The sequence below is a fragment of the Elaeis guineensis genome, chromosome 1, assembly GCF_000442705.2.
Source record: "Elaeis guineensis isolate ETL-2024a chromosome 1, EG11, whole genome shotgun sequence".
Lineage (NCBI taxonomy): Eukaryota > Viridiplantae > Streptophyta > Magnoliopsida > Arecales > Arecaceae > Elaeis > Elaeis guineensis.
In genome coordinates, this window is record NC_025993.2 from 101,739,637 (window position 1) to 101,758,141 (window position 18,505).

General features: G+C 40.3%; 2 protein-coding genes and 1 pseudogene across 2 annotated transcripts; 2 read left to right on the forward strand and 1 right to left on the reverse strand.

The window, feature by feature from the left end:
* Positions 1-358: 358 nt before the first annotated feature.
* Positions 359-18,505, reverse strand: part of LOC140858095 (disease resistance protein RPM1-like) — a 28,151-nt pseudogene continuing 10,004 nt past the window's right edge.
* LOC140856416 (uncharacterized) lies at positions 8,597-9,342 on the forward strand. Its single transcript, XM_073253602.1, has 3 exons — positions 8,597-8,838; positions 8,917-9,120; positions 9,223-9,342. The coding sequence occupies exons 1-3, from the start codon at positions 8,653-8,655 to the stop codon at positions 9,340-9,342; spliced, it is 510 nt and encodes a 169-aa protein (XP_073109703.1). The 5' UTR covers positions 8,597-8,652.
* LOC140858106 (uncharacterized) lies at positions 9,415-10,322 on the forward strand. Its single transcript, XM_073257667.1, has 3 exons — positions 9,415-9,577; positions 9,671-10,030; positions 10,132-10,322. Exons 1-3 carry the CDS (start codon positions 9,521-9,523, stop codon positions 10,207-10,209), a joined length of 495 nt encoding a protein of 164 aa, XP_073113768.1. The 5' UTR covers positions 9,415-9,520; the 3' UTR covers positions 10,210-10,322.

Here is an 18,505-nt window from a genome sequence, read left to right on the forward strand (position 1 = left end):
CTCTAGAAGACGAATACCCTGTTTCCCAGCATGCAGTGAGGAATGGAAGCAATGCATCCAGCGTTAAATGTACAGTCCCCGCAGCAATCCAATTCTTTTTCTACCTTGGTATGGCTGAAGGAGTAGGGCTAGAAATTCATAGCATACTTTGTTTTTGCATCTCTTCCCTACATGCTTCACCCCTCGGCTTCAATTTGAGGCCTCTCAGGTGAAGGGGACCGTGATTAACCAACTCAATTAACAACTCTTGTTGAGCGGTAAGAGCTCTTTGAAGGATATATAGATTACAAAGATCACCATCCAAAATTTAAAGAAATGAACTGATAAAATTTTTTTAAGAAAAAAATTGACAGGATAGTTTATTTTTAATTTATTGAAGAAATTATGTAAACTTTGAGAAACAAAGAACGGTTTCTATCAGAAAATTGAAACAAAGAATGACATTATGAGCAACATAGCTTATATTTGACTATTACAGGTAAGATCAAAAATCATGCAGCATCAGTCATCAGATCTAACTTGAAGCCATATAATTTCACAGGAAAATTTCCAGAAATGTTAAGGTTAGCCACAAAAGAGTAAAAACAGAGCCTCCTCACCTCTGATCACTGAATAGCACCTGCAAGAAAGCGTCATCGCTTGGAACAACGAACCAGGATGACTCTCTCGCCGGAGAAAATGCAACACCAAGGGCGCTTTGAGCAGGGTAGCCGTAGCACTTAATATAAAATTTGGAGGACAGAGAAATGGCCGCAGTAGGTGAAATGCAAGCTAGTTATTCAATTCCATGACGTTTATTTTGAAATGTATAATAATTCGGACTTATTGTATAATTCGGTCTTATTCTTCACACGTCAGCCATGACGTTTATTTTGAAATGCCCACTTTAGCTCTCTACAGTTGGCAGTTTCTTACCTTCGAGGTAATTGCCAATCGCTACTGCGGGAAAATGGTTGCCCCAGGAGGCAAAAAAAAAAAAAGAAAAAAAAGAAAAACGGACCTGGACCTGGGTTGAACCAGGTCTGCACTAATTTATATCCAACCATTACCTAGGCCAGCAGCTTGAGCGCGGTGTTCAATCTAAAGACAAATCTCCAAGTTCGCGACATGATGATGGTTGGTTTGTCCAGGACTGGCCGACCCTGTTAAATTAACTCTACATAAGTGACTTAATCAAATGATAATGTATTTTACGTAGATGGTTGGATGTGTTAGTCCTCTAAGCAAAGCCATTTTTTTCTTCTTTTTTATGAGTTGGAACTAGATCAAGCTTGGCAACTACTGACCTATCTATTTGGTTCTCCATTTATGGTTTCAGTAATAATCTACTGACTGCAGTCCTGTTAATCATAAGATGTCCAAGCTATTAATTACTTCCATAAAAGAACTGTCTTTGTTGAGAATCAGGGATACTGCTATAAAAAACTGTCAATCAAAAAAAAAAAGATAATCAAGCATGTTCACATATGTTTTCTTTTAGTTTAAGAAGCAATGCGATCAAAAAGTGGTAATCTAAGCTGCTAAGAATAATAATCAAAAAATAGCATCAAATCTGTTGGCACAAAGGTGTAAGAATATATGATGCACCAAAGTAGTTCATTAGCAACGAATAATGGATCTCTTGATCAGGGTGGCTGCACTTCAAAAAAATGTGTAATTACCGATTTTTTTTTGCCGACGCTTTTGGAAAGCGTCGGCAGGTTGCGTAGACCTGCCGACGCTTTTAAAAAGCGTCGTTTGTTAACGACGCTTAAAAGCGTCGTAAAATTTGAGCGTGTCAACACCGACGCTTTTAGCAAAAGCGTCGTTAAATAAAGAAAATACCGACGCTTTTTAACGACGCTAAAAAGCGTCGGTAGGTTCGTTTAATACCCTCCTCCTCCCGTACCCTAATCTATCTACCGCCGCCCCTTTAATTTCCACCCGTTCCTCCGCCGACCCCGGCCCATCTCCGCCGCCGGCACCGCACCCGCCGTCCACGCCTCACCTCCGTCCGCCGCTCTCTTTTGCTGCCGCGTCCGTCGACGCCGCGCCCGTGCGGTCCAAGCCATACGCCGTTCGCCACCCGACCGGCCCTCCTCCTCCTCCTTCCCTGTTCGGCTGCTCCAAGCTTCCCACCATCCCACTTCGCCATTCGGCCACCCCAAGCCTCCCATCCGACTCCTGAAGAATCTAAATACTAGAGAAAAATCGAAGGGAAACAAAGTCTGCTCGGCCGCTCCACAGAAATTTTGAAAGGTAAAATGTTTTCCCCATTTCACTTGTTTTTCTTTTCATTCATTCTTCTTTTCAGAGATCTGATGGGAAGGAGAACACCTGAGAGAAGGAGAGGGGGAGTTCTTAGGTTTCGGTTGGGGTTTGTGTGAGGGATTTCTTAGGTTTCGTTGAGGGGAAGGCGAACACCTAAGAGAGAGTGGAGCAGAGGGGTTTCTTTGTTTCCGGTTGGTTGGAGGGTGACTTTTCGAATGTCATAAATTGGATTAAGACGCACCAAAACAAATGATATTTTCAAATGAACAACACTCCCACCCTGCCTCTGTTGTCTGATATTGTTCAATGCTGTTCGATATTGGATGCCTTTAAAGTCTCTCATATTCTACTTGAAGCTAACCAGCCGGTGGACCGTCTTGCAATTCTTCACTATCCTCGGGAGTTTGGCTCAACGTCCCTGCTTCCGCAGTCTATCCATCATGTTGTTCTCACTGATTTTGCTGGCACTCCATTTCTTAGGCACTTGTTTATTGTCAGTAATTTTTTTTTGTTTCCTTGGGTTTTGCCCCTCTCTTGTACCAAAAAAAAAAAAAACACAACTAGTAGTTTGCTGATCGTTATAAGACATTTTATTTGATCAACACTGTTGTCGGGTCGGGTAATCTTTTGATGCTTCATATGCTTGACATTTTATTTTATTGATGACTAAGAGCAGAAGATATATAAAGGTGCTTGTTTTGACTATATAGTCCATTTGATACACAATCTAAAATAAATTGTTTTCCAAGAAGGTATGAATAATTCAATGGCATATTATGCAAACTAGAATCACAATTAGAATTGCCATTACTTGCTAAGGCTTAATCTTCCTTATTTATATGTAATGGCTTTACCTTCTAGTAAAAATATATGTATAGTTCCATGAGGAAATGTTTTAGTAATAATCATCATTGTAGGAGCAGTTACTAGATCAAAGCAAAATTGATCAATGATGCATCATATAAAAATGAAGTTCATTATTTTGTTTAAGGGTCATAATAGGAGTATTTCATTTTAGATTGCAATTTCAAGCTATTGTTATATAACAAAAATTTCATATGGGCTATTTTTATTCTTCATACAGGTTGCATTAAATATTTGTTAAAATTTTTTTGATATGTTTTCAGTTGTCACTCAAATTTAGTTTAATTACAAGCTATCATTTATGCAGAGTTATGGACATGAGTGTGATAATTATTATTTCTCTTTTTTTTTCAAATATTTGAGATTACATAATTTGGTGGTTTTTAATGCAACATTTAATGAAAGATTCTTTTTTGATTTCAAAACCAAATAGTGAAACTGTAAGATGGAAACTATTTTGCCTGAATTTGACATCCAATGGTGTTCTAACAAATCAAATATCAAAATTTGTGCTAGATTGTGCTTTTTTTTACAATTGGATAATTAAGGTTCACCCGAAAATATATAGTACAATTAATTAAGGTTGTGCTACATGGTTGATGAATGGATAATTTCATAGTTTCATGAATCTTGATTGATTGCTTATCTGACATGTGGTGCTCGTTATGTGGCTGGACCCTGATATCGTGTGGCCTACATTATCCTTATCTTCGTGACTGATGAAGACTAAGTATCTGGATTAAGCTGGGCCAAGTTTCTTTCTCCATTACTCCCCAAGTTAATATCAGGTATTAAATCAAGTTAATTATGAATTAATTTTAAAAAAAATTATATTGCATAGAAACATAGACCCGTCTTTTGATTAATGTACATATTCTATTGTATCCGTACATTTATTTATTTTTGTACGGATAAAAGAATTATGTACATTGATCAATTGATTGTCCAGTATGGACAGTTTGAAAAATGTGAGTAATTCTATAGGTCATTACCATAATCAAATGGTATGCTGAGGGTTCGGAAAAAATTTTGGATGGTATTTTCCTTTTGTTCTTCCTATATGGAAGAACTAAGGGGAAATGCTGCCGAAATTTTTTTTGGCTCTTGTTGCATATCATTTGATTTCTGTAATTGAGCTATAGAATTAATGCATTTTCTGAATAGGATAGGACCTTCTTTACCTATTAGTTGATGATAGCAAGTATTTACTATGTAAACTTTATCTAGCTGTTATTTTTTTGAATTTTATGAAATGACTGATATTTTTTACTCATTGCATTAATATAGATTGTATAATTTTTTTTATTTTTAGATAAATTGTAAGTTCGATCATTTTTATCCTACAATGGATAAAAGTTGGATAAATAAACCAAGAAATAGTAAAGAATATTTAGATGGAGTTCATGACTTCATTAAATTTGGTATGGAGAAAAGTAGTTTGAATGGAAAGATTTTATGTCCATGTCGGAAATGTGTAAATAGTTCTTCTTTAGATCCACAAAATGTTGAAGAACATTTGGTATGGAATAGTTTTTTAAGAGGTTATACCGACTGGATTTTTCATGGAGAATCTATGTTGCCATCATCATGTAACCAACCCCTGACTCATTTTGGATCCACTAGCCTAGAAGACAATTCTGCAAGAGATGATGATATAAGGGGTTTGATCACAGATGCTTTTGAATTTGATGTTCAAAATTTAGGAGAATCCAGTAGTATACAAGAAACAGTTGGGATGTTTGATGGATGTACGCATACGGAACGTATGCATGTTGAGGAGCCTATACATACATCTAATGATGAGATAGCTCGTTATCACACCTTAATGAAAGATGCAGACGAAGAATTATATCCGGGTTGTACAAAATTTTTTAAGATTTCTTTTCTTGTACATTTATTTTATATAAAATATTTGAATGGATGGTCTGGAAAGAGTTTTACCATGCTGCTCAAGTTATTAAAGGATGCATTTCCAGAAAGCACTCGTTTACCACCATCGTATTATGAAGTCAAGAAAGTAGTAAAGGAATTGGATCTTGGATACGAAAAGATTCATAGTTGTCCAAAAGATTGTATATTATATCGGGGTGAAAATGCTAATCAAGAGTCATGCAATGTATGTGGATCTTCAAGATGGATAACACAAAAAGAAGATCGAGATGATGTACTGAATGAATTGGATGCAACGCGGAGTAAAAAGAAACCGACCAAGGTATTGCGTTACTTTCCTCTTATACCTAGATTGAAAAGGATTTATGCATCATCAAAAATAGCTTCATCAATGAGATGGCATCATGAAGGACGTACAAAGGATGGAATGTTGAGACATCCAGCAGATAGTCTTCAATGGAAAGCATTTGATGATAGGCATCCTGATTTTGCCTCTGATGTTCGCAGTGTTAGGTTTGGCTTAGCTTCTGATGGCTTCAATCCATTTCGAACCCTGAGTTCTACTTACAGCACTTGGCCAGTCATTTTGATACCTTACAATTTGCCACCGTGGATGTGCATGAAACAATCATCACTTATCTTGTCAATGGTTATTCCAGGAGATAAGGGTCCAGACAATGATATTGATATTTTTCTACAACCTTTGATAGAGGAATTGAAACAGTTGTGGGAGGGTGTTGATGCATTTGATGCTTCCAACGGCCAAACATTTAAACTACGGGCAGCTTTGTTATGGACTATTAATGATTTTCTAGCATATGCCAATTTATCCGGTTGGAGTACAAAGGGACGGGTCGCATGTCCTTGTTGTGGAGATTCAACACATTCAATTTGATTAAAACATGGAGGTAAATTTTGTTACATGGGACATCGTCGATGGTTGGAAGCAAATCATCCGTTTCGATTTCAGAAAGATTTGTTTGATGGTACTATAGAATTGGGATGTGCCCATATTTCACCTTCTGGAACTGATGTTCATAGATAAATGGATGGCATCAATTACAGCTATGGTAAGCACTCAAAGTCCTCTAAAAAAAGAGGAAGAGATGATGTTGAAAGCTCAGTGCACGAAGGGTTACCAGAGAAAGTCAGTATCAGTACTATAGATGCAGAGGTATTTCAAGATCCAGAAAATTATTTCGAGGATGAAAATGAGGAAGACACACAGATAGCATCTACACAACAGCCAAGTAAACATTTATGGAAAAAATGAAGTATCTTTTTTGACTTACCTTATTGGAAACATAATCTTATTCGGCACAATCTTGATGTCATGCATATAGAGAAGAATGTTTGCGATAATTTACTTGGAATATTTTTAAACCTTGATGGAAAGAGCAAAGATAACATGAAGGCACGTCTTGATTTAAAAGAAATGGGTATCCGACAGGAACTCCATCCTAAAATGCTTGCTAATGATAGAATTTATGTGCCTCCTGCATGTTACACAATGTCTGCTCAAGAAAAGGATAATTTTTTGGGAGTTTTGAAAAGTATCAAAGTACCCGATGGATATGCATCAAATATTTTACGATGTGTGCATCTAAAGGATCGAAAACTTTCAAATCTTAAAAGTCATGATGGTCACATATTGATGCAAGATATTTTTCCAATAGCTTTAAGATCGTCATTGCCGAAACAAGTTGTTACAATTGTACTTCGATTATCGTCATTCTTTAAGGCATTATGTTCCAAAGTTATTGATCCTCGGGAACTTGATCAGTTAGAATCCGATATTGCAATTACACTTTGCCAGATGGAAAAGATTTTTCTTCCTGGATTTTTTACTATTATGGTACATCTGCTCATTCACCTAGCTTCAGAAGTTAAAGTTGGTGGACCGGTACATTATAGATGGATGTATCCTATTGAGAGGTATTATTGCAAACCTTAAATCTTTTGATAATTTTATTAGAAACAACAGCATACTGATATTTTAATAAATATTTAATTCTTGAAGGTATCTTGTGCGTCTTAAAGATTATGTGCGAAATAGAGCCTATCCCGAAGGCTCGATTGCTGAAGCATATATTGCGGATGAATGTTTGACATTTTGTTCAAGATATCTTCAAGGTGTAGAGACTATTTTTAGTCGACCTCAACGGCATAATGACTTTGTGGAGAATGCAGAACTGTATAAGTTCTTAACTGTTAGAAAATTCTTGGGAAGAGCTCAAAGTATTGTACTTGATCAAAAATCTTTAGCACAAGCACATCGTTATGTGTTACTTCATAGTGACATAATATCTGACCATCGCAGGTTAGTATATTTAAGGAATGACATCAAAATTTAAATTTTATATTAGATATAATATTCTAAATGATATATTTATATTTTATGCAGTGAATTTTTAATTTATCAGAGACGAGCCAATCATAACATTCGTCCTAATGCAAGGATTGAACAGCGATGGTTGGTCGAGTTATTCCCTATGTGGCTTTCGAATCAGGTGTGATTTATATTTAATTATGAAATATATTAATTTTTGATACATATTTAATATCAGATAACTCAACAGCACTTCGTCATATCATTTTTTTTTAGGTATCAAAGATGATGGAGACAAATAATTCAGATGAACTAATAGCTCTTGCTCGAGGACCTAACAAGATTGTGAATAGATATAACGGTTTCATAATTAATGGCTTTAAATTTCATACTAGAGAATGGGAGAAATTTAGAAAAACACAGAATAGCGGTGTTATGGTGGAAGCGGATGGAAAATCCTATTATGGTGCACTTAAAGATATCTATGAGTTGGATTATTATGGAAAATTTAAAGTAGTACTGTTTAGATGTGATTGAATAGACATAAACTCACCAAGGGATTTGAAACAAGATGCAAATGGATTTACACTTGTAAATTTTTCAAGGTTGATACACACTGGTGTGTTATTGAAGGATGACCCATTCATTTTTTCATCTCAAGCTCGTCAAGTATTTTATGTATAAGACGCAAAAGATAAAGATTGGTTTACTGTCATCAAAACAAAACCTAGAGACTTATATGATATGGGAAACCAAGTGGAGGATGATGACGATGACACTTATACACAATGTATGCCCTATAATTTTGTGCCAACTGATGATTTAAATGCTACGACGACGTTGGTTAGAACAGAATTTGAAGAAAACACTACTGCTTGATTGTTACTCGTAATAATTATTTATGATGTATATATTTTGCATTAATTATTGTGTTATTTTACTCTATATATTAACTGATTCTACCTTTTATTTATATAAATGCTAGGTGACATCATGCGTCGCAGGGGACGATATGCTGGTGTGCAGTTCCAGTTTTCACAGACAGAGGCCGGTACGTCTTCTTCAACATAGCAGCTTGAGGCTAGTTCAGCTGCACAGCATTCTGAGCCCTGTCCTTCATCATCAGCACAGCACGATCCTCCTGTTCATCAGCCAGATGATGAGATACACGTGCAGGGCATATATTGTCTTTCATGTAATTTTTTTTTATTTTATTTTATGTATATTTATGATATAGTTACTTTTATGTATTTTTTGCAGACGGATCTGGGAGAGTACGCCCCAGACGCGGACCCACAGTAGTACGAGATGTGTGGCAGATGCGTGAGGACGAGAGGATTGTTGTGGAGTGCAATCAGCTAGGTCAGCCAATTAAGAAAGCTGCCTGCTTATTGACTTCATTTTTGGGGACTGTTGCTCGGAGGCCTCAGCTATATCCGTTGGGCTATGCAAAATGGAATGACATGCTTCCAACGTACAAAGTTGAGCTCCTCCGAGTTATAGAGGTAATGAATTGATGTTCATACTATATATTAATTGTTAATCATTTATATAATTTATTTCATTTAATTTTTTTTTTATAGAGCAAGTTTGTTCTCCCTCCATCCACTCATGATTTTGTAATGAAGTCTCTCAACCAGAAATGGAAAGAATATAGAGCACAATTGAAGAAGGACTATATGAGACAGGGTATGACAGAGGAGGAGGTTGCTAGGAATTGTCCTCCTGATGTACCCCCTCATCAGTGGATGGAGTTGGTTCATTATTGGTTCTCCGAGAGGGCACAGGTATATTATCTGCTTATTATCTTTTTTTTCTAAATATTTTATAAAAATATTGATTTTTATTATATATTATATATATAACAAGTTCTTTACTTTATTTTACAGACTTATTCTGCTATTGGTAGAGCTGCACGAGCAGCTCAGTCTGTTCCTCATACATCGGGGTCGAAGAGTTATGTACGACTCCGACAGAAGTTTGTATATTCCTTAAACTTTCATAATTAACTTTTAATTTTTATGTTGAAATATTTATATAACTAATATCATTATGTATCGTGGATCATGTCTGTATCATGATACTCATATATTTTTTTAAATTATTATAACTGTTTGCTTAAAATTAAAATTATTTGTGTAGGTGGATGAGCATGGGAGGGAACCCGGACAAGTGGAGTTTTACCGGATGACTCATACTCATCAGGATGGTACTTTTGTTCGAGATGAGTCGAGAGATTTATATGTACGGTATTATTAATATTCTATTTTTTACAATGATTTAAATTTAATTTTGTTAGCTATTAATGTATAACTTTTGTTTTCAAAAAAAATACAGGAGAGGGCTACATCTCTCATTGCGGAGCGTGACGATGAGTCCGCAGCATCTACGCAGCAGAGCCGTATCGAGGCCGAGGTGTTCACAGAGTTGATGGGACCAGAGCGCTACGACCGAGTGAGGGGTTATGGAGTAGGAGTCACCTCCACTCAGTTATCTGAGGTTAGTAGATATACGCAGCATGCTGCAGCAGATGCTCAGGATTCACGCGTTCGCAGACTCGAGGCAGAGATACAGGAGATTAGACAGAGTCGTGCCGCTGAGATGGAGGAGATGCGACAGAGCCGTGCCGAGATACAGGCCATGAGGGGACAGATTGATCGCCTTACATCTTTATTAGAGATGTATGGTCCATCTCAGGTAAACACATAATATTAAATATATATTTTTATATTAATTTAATGATTTATATATTTTTATTTATAGATATGCAAATCATGCTTTTTATATGTTTCTTGTAGGCTCCTGGCACATCAGGCACCCGTCGAGACAGCGGCACGTCACGTGGAGACAACGACGACCATCCGCCTGCAGATTGATATTATTTTATTTTTATTGTATTCTTATATTTATTTATATTACTCTTGATTGTAATGGATGATTAGTACTTTATTTTTATTTATATAAAATAATATCTTTTGGTTTGGTTAAATTTTCTATTTAAGTTTGCTTTTGGTGTGAATGGTGGTGATTGTACAGGTGTGAATGGTGGTGATTGTACAGGTTTATGTTCGAATAATTGATATAATTTTGTACAGGAATGTATGTATTCTTTTTTTTTTGTAGATAAAATCTGTATTTTTTTTTCTTAAAACCTTTAACGACGCTTATAAGCGTCGTTAATATTACTTTAACGATGCTTATAAGCGTCGTTAAAGATAAAAAAGTCGATGCTTCGAAAAGCGTATTGGTAGAATGGAGGACGCGGAGTCATTAACGATGCTAAAAAGCATCGTTAAAATTGAATTTTGCGACGTTTTAAAGCGTTGTTAGAAATATATTTAACGACACTTATAAGCATCGTTAAAGCAAGTTTAACGACGCTTATAAGCACCGTTATAATTAAATTTTACGACGCTTTAAAGCATCGTTAAAAAATAACGATGCTTTTAAAAAGCGGAGGGGGGGAGGTGACTGTGTGCTAGCTAGAATGCAAGGTTGTCGTTGGATTCCATGTCCCATCTCCACCGTCCTTGTGTTTTTTTCTGAACAAAGGAAGTCCTCTCCTTGGAATGGACTTGTCAGTTGTGGACACCTGGACTATTGCGTCACTTGCCATATTCCTTATCCGTCAGCCAGGACGTTCATTTGGGAGCTACTTGAGATTTTTTTTGGCATGGTGAGCTTCTGCATATTAATAAGCTGGTTGCAGCATTACTTTAAAGGCCGACTTTATTAACTACGAAGCTGGAACCCTTGACAGCTGTGCCCCATTATTTTTTGGGTAAAGGAGGGAGCCCCATTATTCATTGGCTATATTTCTTTTTGACCATGTAGATGATTCGTGTTTCTAACAAATAGATAAATTACTTTTAAATAAATTATATTTTTAACCTCTGGATTAAATCAGTTTTTTTTAGAAGATCTTTAAAGTATAAAAAGTTAAAGTTTAGTTTTCTTATATTTTTTGAATCATTTTAGTATGATTTTTTTTGAATTTCGATCATTTTTGCTCACTAAAAAACATCTCTCGCGATAATCAATGCTTATGTGGTAAACAAAGTCTAACTAAGATGACATACATAGATGACGTGGCATATAAGTAATGACGTGGCATAATGAATAAAAATTTTTATTTTAATGATACGGCATATGATATGAAATTTTTTAAAAGTATCTAATCATCGAGTGATATTTCAACACTCATAAATAATGTGGCATGGATGATGACGTGGCATCTGTTATAAAATTTTTCAAAAGTATCCGATCATCGAGTGACATGCCAGCACTTGTAGGTGACGTGGCATAAATGACGTGGTATGATTAATGACATGACATCTACTATGAAATTTTTCAAAAGTATCTAATCACTGAGTGATACGTCATCACTCATGAAGATGTGGCATAGATGATATGGCATAGATGATGATGTGGTATCTGATATGAAATTTTTTTGAAAGTATCCAATCATTGAGTGATACATCAGCACCCATAAATGATGTGATACATTGGTAATGACGTGGCATGTACTGCAAATTTTTTCGATAGTATCCAATCACCAAGTGATATGACGGAAACTATATGCCACATCATCATTCATGTACCATAATTATATGTTACATCTTCTAAGTTTCACAAATATTCTTAAATGATCTTTGTACTTAAAAAATATCTAATTAGATCCTTTGATTTTTTTAGCATGATTTAGTTTAATCTTTCCAATATCATGCTAGAGAAGGTGATGATTCTGATGCGGGATGAGTCATTGGATGCATTTAAAAAGTTAAAAATGACAGCAATATCCAAAATAGAAAGCTGGATTTGGACCTGAAGATTATCTTAAAGTAGATCAGATTCAAAGATCTAAAGACCGCTATTGTGAACATAGCGGCTATTGTGGACCAGCAGCTTGACCTCGACCAATCAGGTCCTCGACTATAACTTTTTATCCACTTGAAGATTTTGTGGCATCACCACAAGAAATCAGAGGCCCAACTCTATCTCTAATATTTGCAATTTTTAGATATTTTGTGAATATAGCTTAGGGTCGCAACATGTTGTACTAAACTCAATATCAATGATAGTTTTAAGTTTCCTTCTGCTAATCTTCTTCATTCCTACTCATATATTGGTGATGTAGCCAGTTTTCACCTTCTAAATGATACAAAGATCCTGATTGTTGATTGTATTAGCTAAACCTCTTTTTTTTCCTTAATTTGATGGCCATTTGGATTTTCGAATTTGGATTCTCATAGATCTTTTTTCACTCAATCTTTTCAATTCTATGTTGTTTGTTCTCTATTTTGTGCAGGAATTTGATGATGATGGGTTTCTTCAGAAATGCAAGTGACACGTTTTGATTTTATGGTGAAGTTCATGGGAACCACAAGATAGGAGGTCCATTTTATAAGTGGAATCTTAAAGGATTTACCTCCAAGAATTCACTTATTCTGGCCGAACATGTTGACATCAGGATTGAAAAAGGAGACTGCTGGAACTGTGTCCAACCTCTTCGTCTGATGACTCCAGTACTTCAAATTCAGTAGTCAGAGACATCTACAAAAATAAGAAAGCTTTAGTAAAAAAAATTAGTTCTTTCTATGGAATACCTTCCATTGAGGTACCACAATTATGCATAGTAGCATGGAAGGCATTAAAAGAAACAGCCAAATTCCTACCATTGGCTGCCCCAAACTGACTACACATTTAATGTAGCACAACGATATCGAACAAATTACTTGATCAATGTGGAGGGTGTGCCTAGAACTCTTAGCTCTCCACTAAGAGATTCCAAATGTTTGCTGGTAAGTTCCTGAACATTGTATTTTAGACGTAGCCAGAGTTCCTGAACATTGCATTTTAGATGGGACTCTAAATCTCCCCCTCCTCAGGCTCAAAAAAATGATATCACTAATATTGGTCATGTTTTTGTATGATATGTTTGCTTTCCACCAAGATAAACTGGGATTTCTATTCATCTTAGTCTTGATCCATCTTGTTAGTCAAAATTCTTTGGCTGTGAAGCTGTGAATAGGATAAGAGTTTCCCTTTGGATTTTTTTTTTCCCAGATAGAGAGAGAGGGACACCTATCTTTCAAACTAGATTCTAAGAAATTATATGATGGGTGTTTATTATGTGAGGTTTGTATGGTTCCTTGGACCATGCATCTTTGTAATAAATTAGGAATAGACAACCCTTTTCTCAAAAATTTTTGAAGCTAAATTCAAAAGACATGATAAACAAGTATAAATGTCGATCTCTCTCGGTTTTTTTTATGGTAAGAAGTCAACTTTATTAAATAAAAAGTAAGTAATTATGTACAAACTACACCAACAGACTTAATTCAGACTACATATGACAAAAATGAAGTACTTAAACAAACTAAAATAAACAGTGATAAGTGTAAATATCTCTCTTACATGTAAACAAATACCACACATTGTCATGATTGCATTAGCACCTAAAAATATCATATTTTGAATAAGTTTAATAGGTCCTAATAGAATAGGAGAGAGAAAGTGAAAGCACCAATATATATAACATATGGAAGATAAATCTTTATGAGCAAAATCCATCGTAACATAGAAAGAGACTCCATTGAATGAATTTCCTGCGAGAGAAAAATAAAGCAACCTTTATTCATCCAAAGTTCATAAAATAATGGAATAGATTTGTTGGGTATAAAATACCCACAGCCGAAGTCCTCAGCAGAATCAGCTCCAGAAAGACTCCGCCCGGACTCCTACGAGAGCCGGGCTTCGTCCTCGACTCCAACGGCTGCAGACAGACTGCGTCCGGACTCCTACGGGAGCCGGACTCCGCCGACAACTTCAACAGCAAGTAGACTCCGCCCGGACTCCTACGGGAGCCGGGCTCCATCCTCAACATCAGCTGCCGGTAAGCCTTGTCCGGACTCCTACGAGAGCCGGACTTCGTCCTCGACTCCAACGGCTACAGACAGACTGCTTCCGGACTCCTACGGGAGCCGAACTCCGCCGACAACTTCAACAGCAAGTAGACTCCACCCGGACTCCTACGGGAGCCGGGCTCCGTCCTCAACATCAGCTGCCAGTAAGCCTTGTCCGGACTCCTACGAGAGTCGGGCTTCGTCCTCGACTCCAACGGCTGCAGACAGACTGCGTCCGGACTCCTACGAGAGCCGGACTCTGCCGACAACTTCAACAGCAAGTAGACTCCGCCCGGACTCCTACGGGAGCCGGGCTCCGTCCTCAACATCAGCTGCCGGTAAGCCTTGTCCGGACTCCTACGGGAGCCGGACTTCGCCTTTAACTTGCAGGAAGACTCCGCCCGGACTCCTACGGGAACCGGGCTTCGCCCTTGACTCCAACGACTGCAGACAGACTTCGTCCGGACTCCTACGGGAGCCGGACTCCGCCGACGACTCCGACCGCAAGTAGACTCCGCCCGGACTCCTACGGGAACCGAGCTCCGTCCTCAACATCAACTGCTGGTAAGCCCCGTCCGGACTCCTACGGGAGCCGGACCTCGCCTTTGACTTTAATTACAGGAAGACTCCACCCGGACTCCTACGGGAGCCGGGCTTCATCCTCGACTCCAACCGCTGCAGACAGACTGCGTCCGGACTCCTACGGGAGCCGGGCTCCATCCTCGACATCAACTGCCGGTAAGCCTTGTCCGGACTCCTACGGGAGCCGGACTTCGCCTTTGACTTTAATTGCAGGAAGACTCCGCCCAGACTCCTACGAGAGCCGGGCTTCGTCATCAACTCCGACCGCTGTCGAACTTCAACCGACGGATCTGCACTCCCGGGCAGGCCACGGTAACGGGCAACACTGCTCCACTCCCTGCGGCGGACCCTACGCGACCCCATTACTCCCTGACAGGCTGTATTAACGGCCACGATTCTGCTCCACTCCCTGCGGCGGATCCTACGCGACCCCATTACTCCCTGACAGGCTGTATTAACGGTCACGATTCTGCTCCACTCCCTACGGCGGATCCTGTGCGATTCCACCACTCCTTGACAAGTCACGACAGCGGACGTCGCTCCACTCCCTATAACTGATTCCACGTGGCGAGCCACGGCGATAGCCACAATCCCACTCCACTACCCTTCGCAATAAATTCTTTCTGACTCTGGACGGCCCACTGCCAGACGGTTACGGATGTCGCTGTCAGGCTACAGCCCCCTCCATCTATAAAAGGAGCCCCAGATACATTATTCTATAAGCTCTCATCTTTTTTATCTAAAAACTCTGCTAAATTCTTCGTTCGAGCACTCCATTCTTGTTGAGGCAGAGAACTGACTTGAGCGTCGGAGGGTCTTGTCGGAGCAACCCCACCTCCGATTTAGACTTCCTTTGCAGGTCCCGACGGCGACCGCGACTTCCCCGACTCCAGCTTCTCCGGCGCAAGAGGATTTTTGCACCAACAGGATTGGCGCTAGAGGAAGGGCTGTGTCTTCGCGATACCCTTGTTCTTAAAGGAGCGCTCAACGGATCCACTTCCGGCCATCTTTTTCGGTACCCACTCCTCCTTCCCTCATCTGATGCCTTCTCACGAGGCCTTTGCACAACTACCTCCGGCTATGGTCGTCGATAAGGAGTGGCCGGATGACCGGCCTCTGTCGGATTCCGTCAACGCCATCTCAGGGGAATCCCGGCGGGAGGCAACCAACATACCAACTGCATCCCCCAAGCGGCAAAAAGTTGAAGAACCCATAACCTTTACCGAAGAAGACACCCAGGGAGTCCAATTTTCTCATAACAACGCGGTCGTAGTTTCCTTGAATATAGCGAATTACGACGTCCGTCGCATTCTTGTTGACAACGAAAGTTCGGCCGATATCTTGTTCTACGATGTTTTTTCAAGAATGTCCGCTCTTGGCGGTCATCTGAGATCGATTTGCTCCCCCTTGATAGGGTTTACCGGTGACGCCGTTCCGACGGAGGGAATGGTAGCTTTGACTGTGGCCGCGGGTCAGTATCCAAAGCAGTCAAGGGCTCTGGTGAATTTCTTGGTGGTAAAGGCACCATCCGCCTACAATGCAATCCTTGGCCGACCCGGCCTCAATGCTCTCAGAGCTGTCGTCTCAACCTACCATTTGAAGTTGAAGTTTCCCACCAACCAGGAGATCGAAGAGGTCCGGGGAGACCAAGCCCTGGCCAGACATTGCTACAACATCGCCTTGCAAAGAAGCGATCGGGCTGACCCCTATCCCGTCGATGGATTGGATGCTCGCGACGACCTCATCGAAGAAAGGGGCAGCCCAATTGAAGATCTGGTACCAGTCCCTCTGAATGATGGGAACGCGGAGCATGTGGCGTTAATTGGGTCCAACCTGGGGGAGGAGGTGCGGACGCATCTTATTGATTTCCTCCAAAGGAATGCGGACGTTTTCGCTTGGGTTCCGACGAACATGCCAGGGATTGACACGGAAGTCGTGGAGCATCATCTGGCAGTCGATCCGAAGCATCGACCGACAAAAGAAAAAATCCGGAGTCATGCCCCGGAGAGGTAGAAGGCGATAGCCGAGGAAGTGGATAAGCTTCTCAAGGCCGGATTCATTAAGGAAGTCAATTATCCTGATTGGATTTCCAATGTTGTTTTGGTCAAGAAAACAAACGGCAAGTGGAGGATGTGCATAGACTTCAAAAAGCGGAATAAGGCTTGTCCAAAGGACAGCTATCCCCTTCCCCGAATCGACCAATTGGTGGATGCGACCTCAGGCCATGAGCTCCTCACCTTTATGGACGCATTCTCCGGCTATAATCAAATTAGAATGGCGTCGAAAGATGAAGAAAAGACAGCTTTCATCACTAATCGCGGCCTTTACTGTTATAGGGTCATGCCATTCGGCCTCAAGAATGCGGGCGCAACCTACCAACGGCTGGTGAACAAAATCTTCAAAGAGCAGATCGATCGAAACATGGAGGTCTACATGGACGATATGCTTGTAAAAAGCAAGTCTTCCAGAAATCATATCGTCGACCTCGAGGAAACCTTTGACGCTCTTCGAAAGTATAGAATGAAGCTGAACCCAACTAAATGCACTTTCGGGGTAACCTCAGGAAAGTTCCTGGGCTTCATGGTATCAGGGCGCGGGATTGAGGCAAATCCAGAGAAAATTCGTGCCATCCAGGAGATGACCGCCCCAAAGTCGATCAAGGAGGTTCAGCGCCTCACAGGGAGGATAGCGGCTCTTAATCACTTCGTCGCGAGGTCGGCCGAACGATGCTTGCCCTTCTTTCAAACCCTCAAGCAGCCGAAGAATTTCTGTTGGACCTCTGAGTGCCAACAGGCGTTCGACGAGTTAAGAAGCTACCTTGGCTCACCCCCGCTGTTGGCAAAGTCTGAACCTGGGGAGGAACTATTTTTGTACCTGGCGGTCTCTCCCATGGCCCTCGCGGCCGTCCTCATCAAAGAAGAAGCGAAAGTCCAGCGATCGGTCTACTACGTTAGTCGCGCGCTGAGAGATGCCGAGACCAGGTACACCAAATTAGAAAAACTGACTTACGCCTTGTTGATTGCAGTTCGGAGGCTCCGACCCTACTTTCAAGGGCACACCGTGACACTACTCACCGACCAACCAATCAAGGCGGTCCTGCACCGGGCAGATACCTCCAGGAGGATGGCGAAATGGGCGATCGAGCTCACGAAATTCGACATCAATTATCGACCCAGGCCAGCGGTGAAGGCCCAAATACTGGCAGATTTCATAGTAGAGTGTACCATCCCAGAGGAGGCTGAACTTGAACAAAGCAAAGGTGACGACCTGGAGTCCCAACCAAACTCCCCCAACGAGGAGGCTAATCCCTCCGATCGCTTTTGGACCCTCTATGTGGACGGATCTTCCAACATGTCGGGCGCAGGTGCAGGCCTGATTTTAGTCAGTCCAGAGGGGGTCATTGCGGAGTACGCCCTGCATTTCGAATTCTCCGCAACAAACAATGGAGCGGAATATGAAGCTCTGATCGCAGGACTAAGGATCGCCAAAGAACTGAGAATAGGTCAACTCCGGGTACACAGCGACTCCCACTAGTGGTGGGACAAGTCAGCGGGAGTTATGAAGCGCGGGAGGACAGTATGGCCAAATATCTTGAGAAAGTAAAGGAGCTTACCCCCGCCTTTAGCAGCTTCGACATTAGGCAGATTCCAAGGTTGGAGAATACCAGAGCCGACCTTCTCTCCAA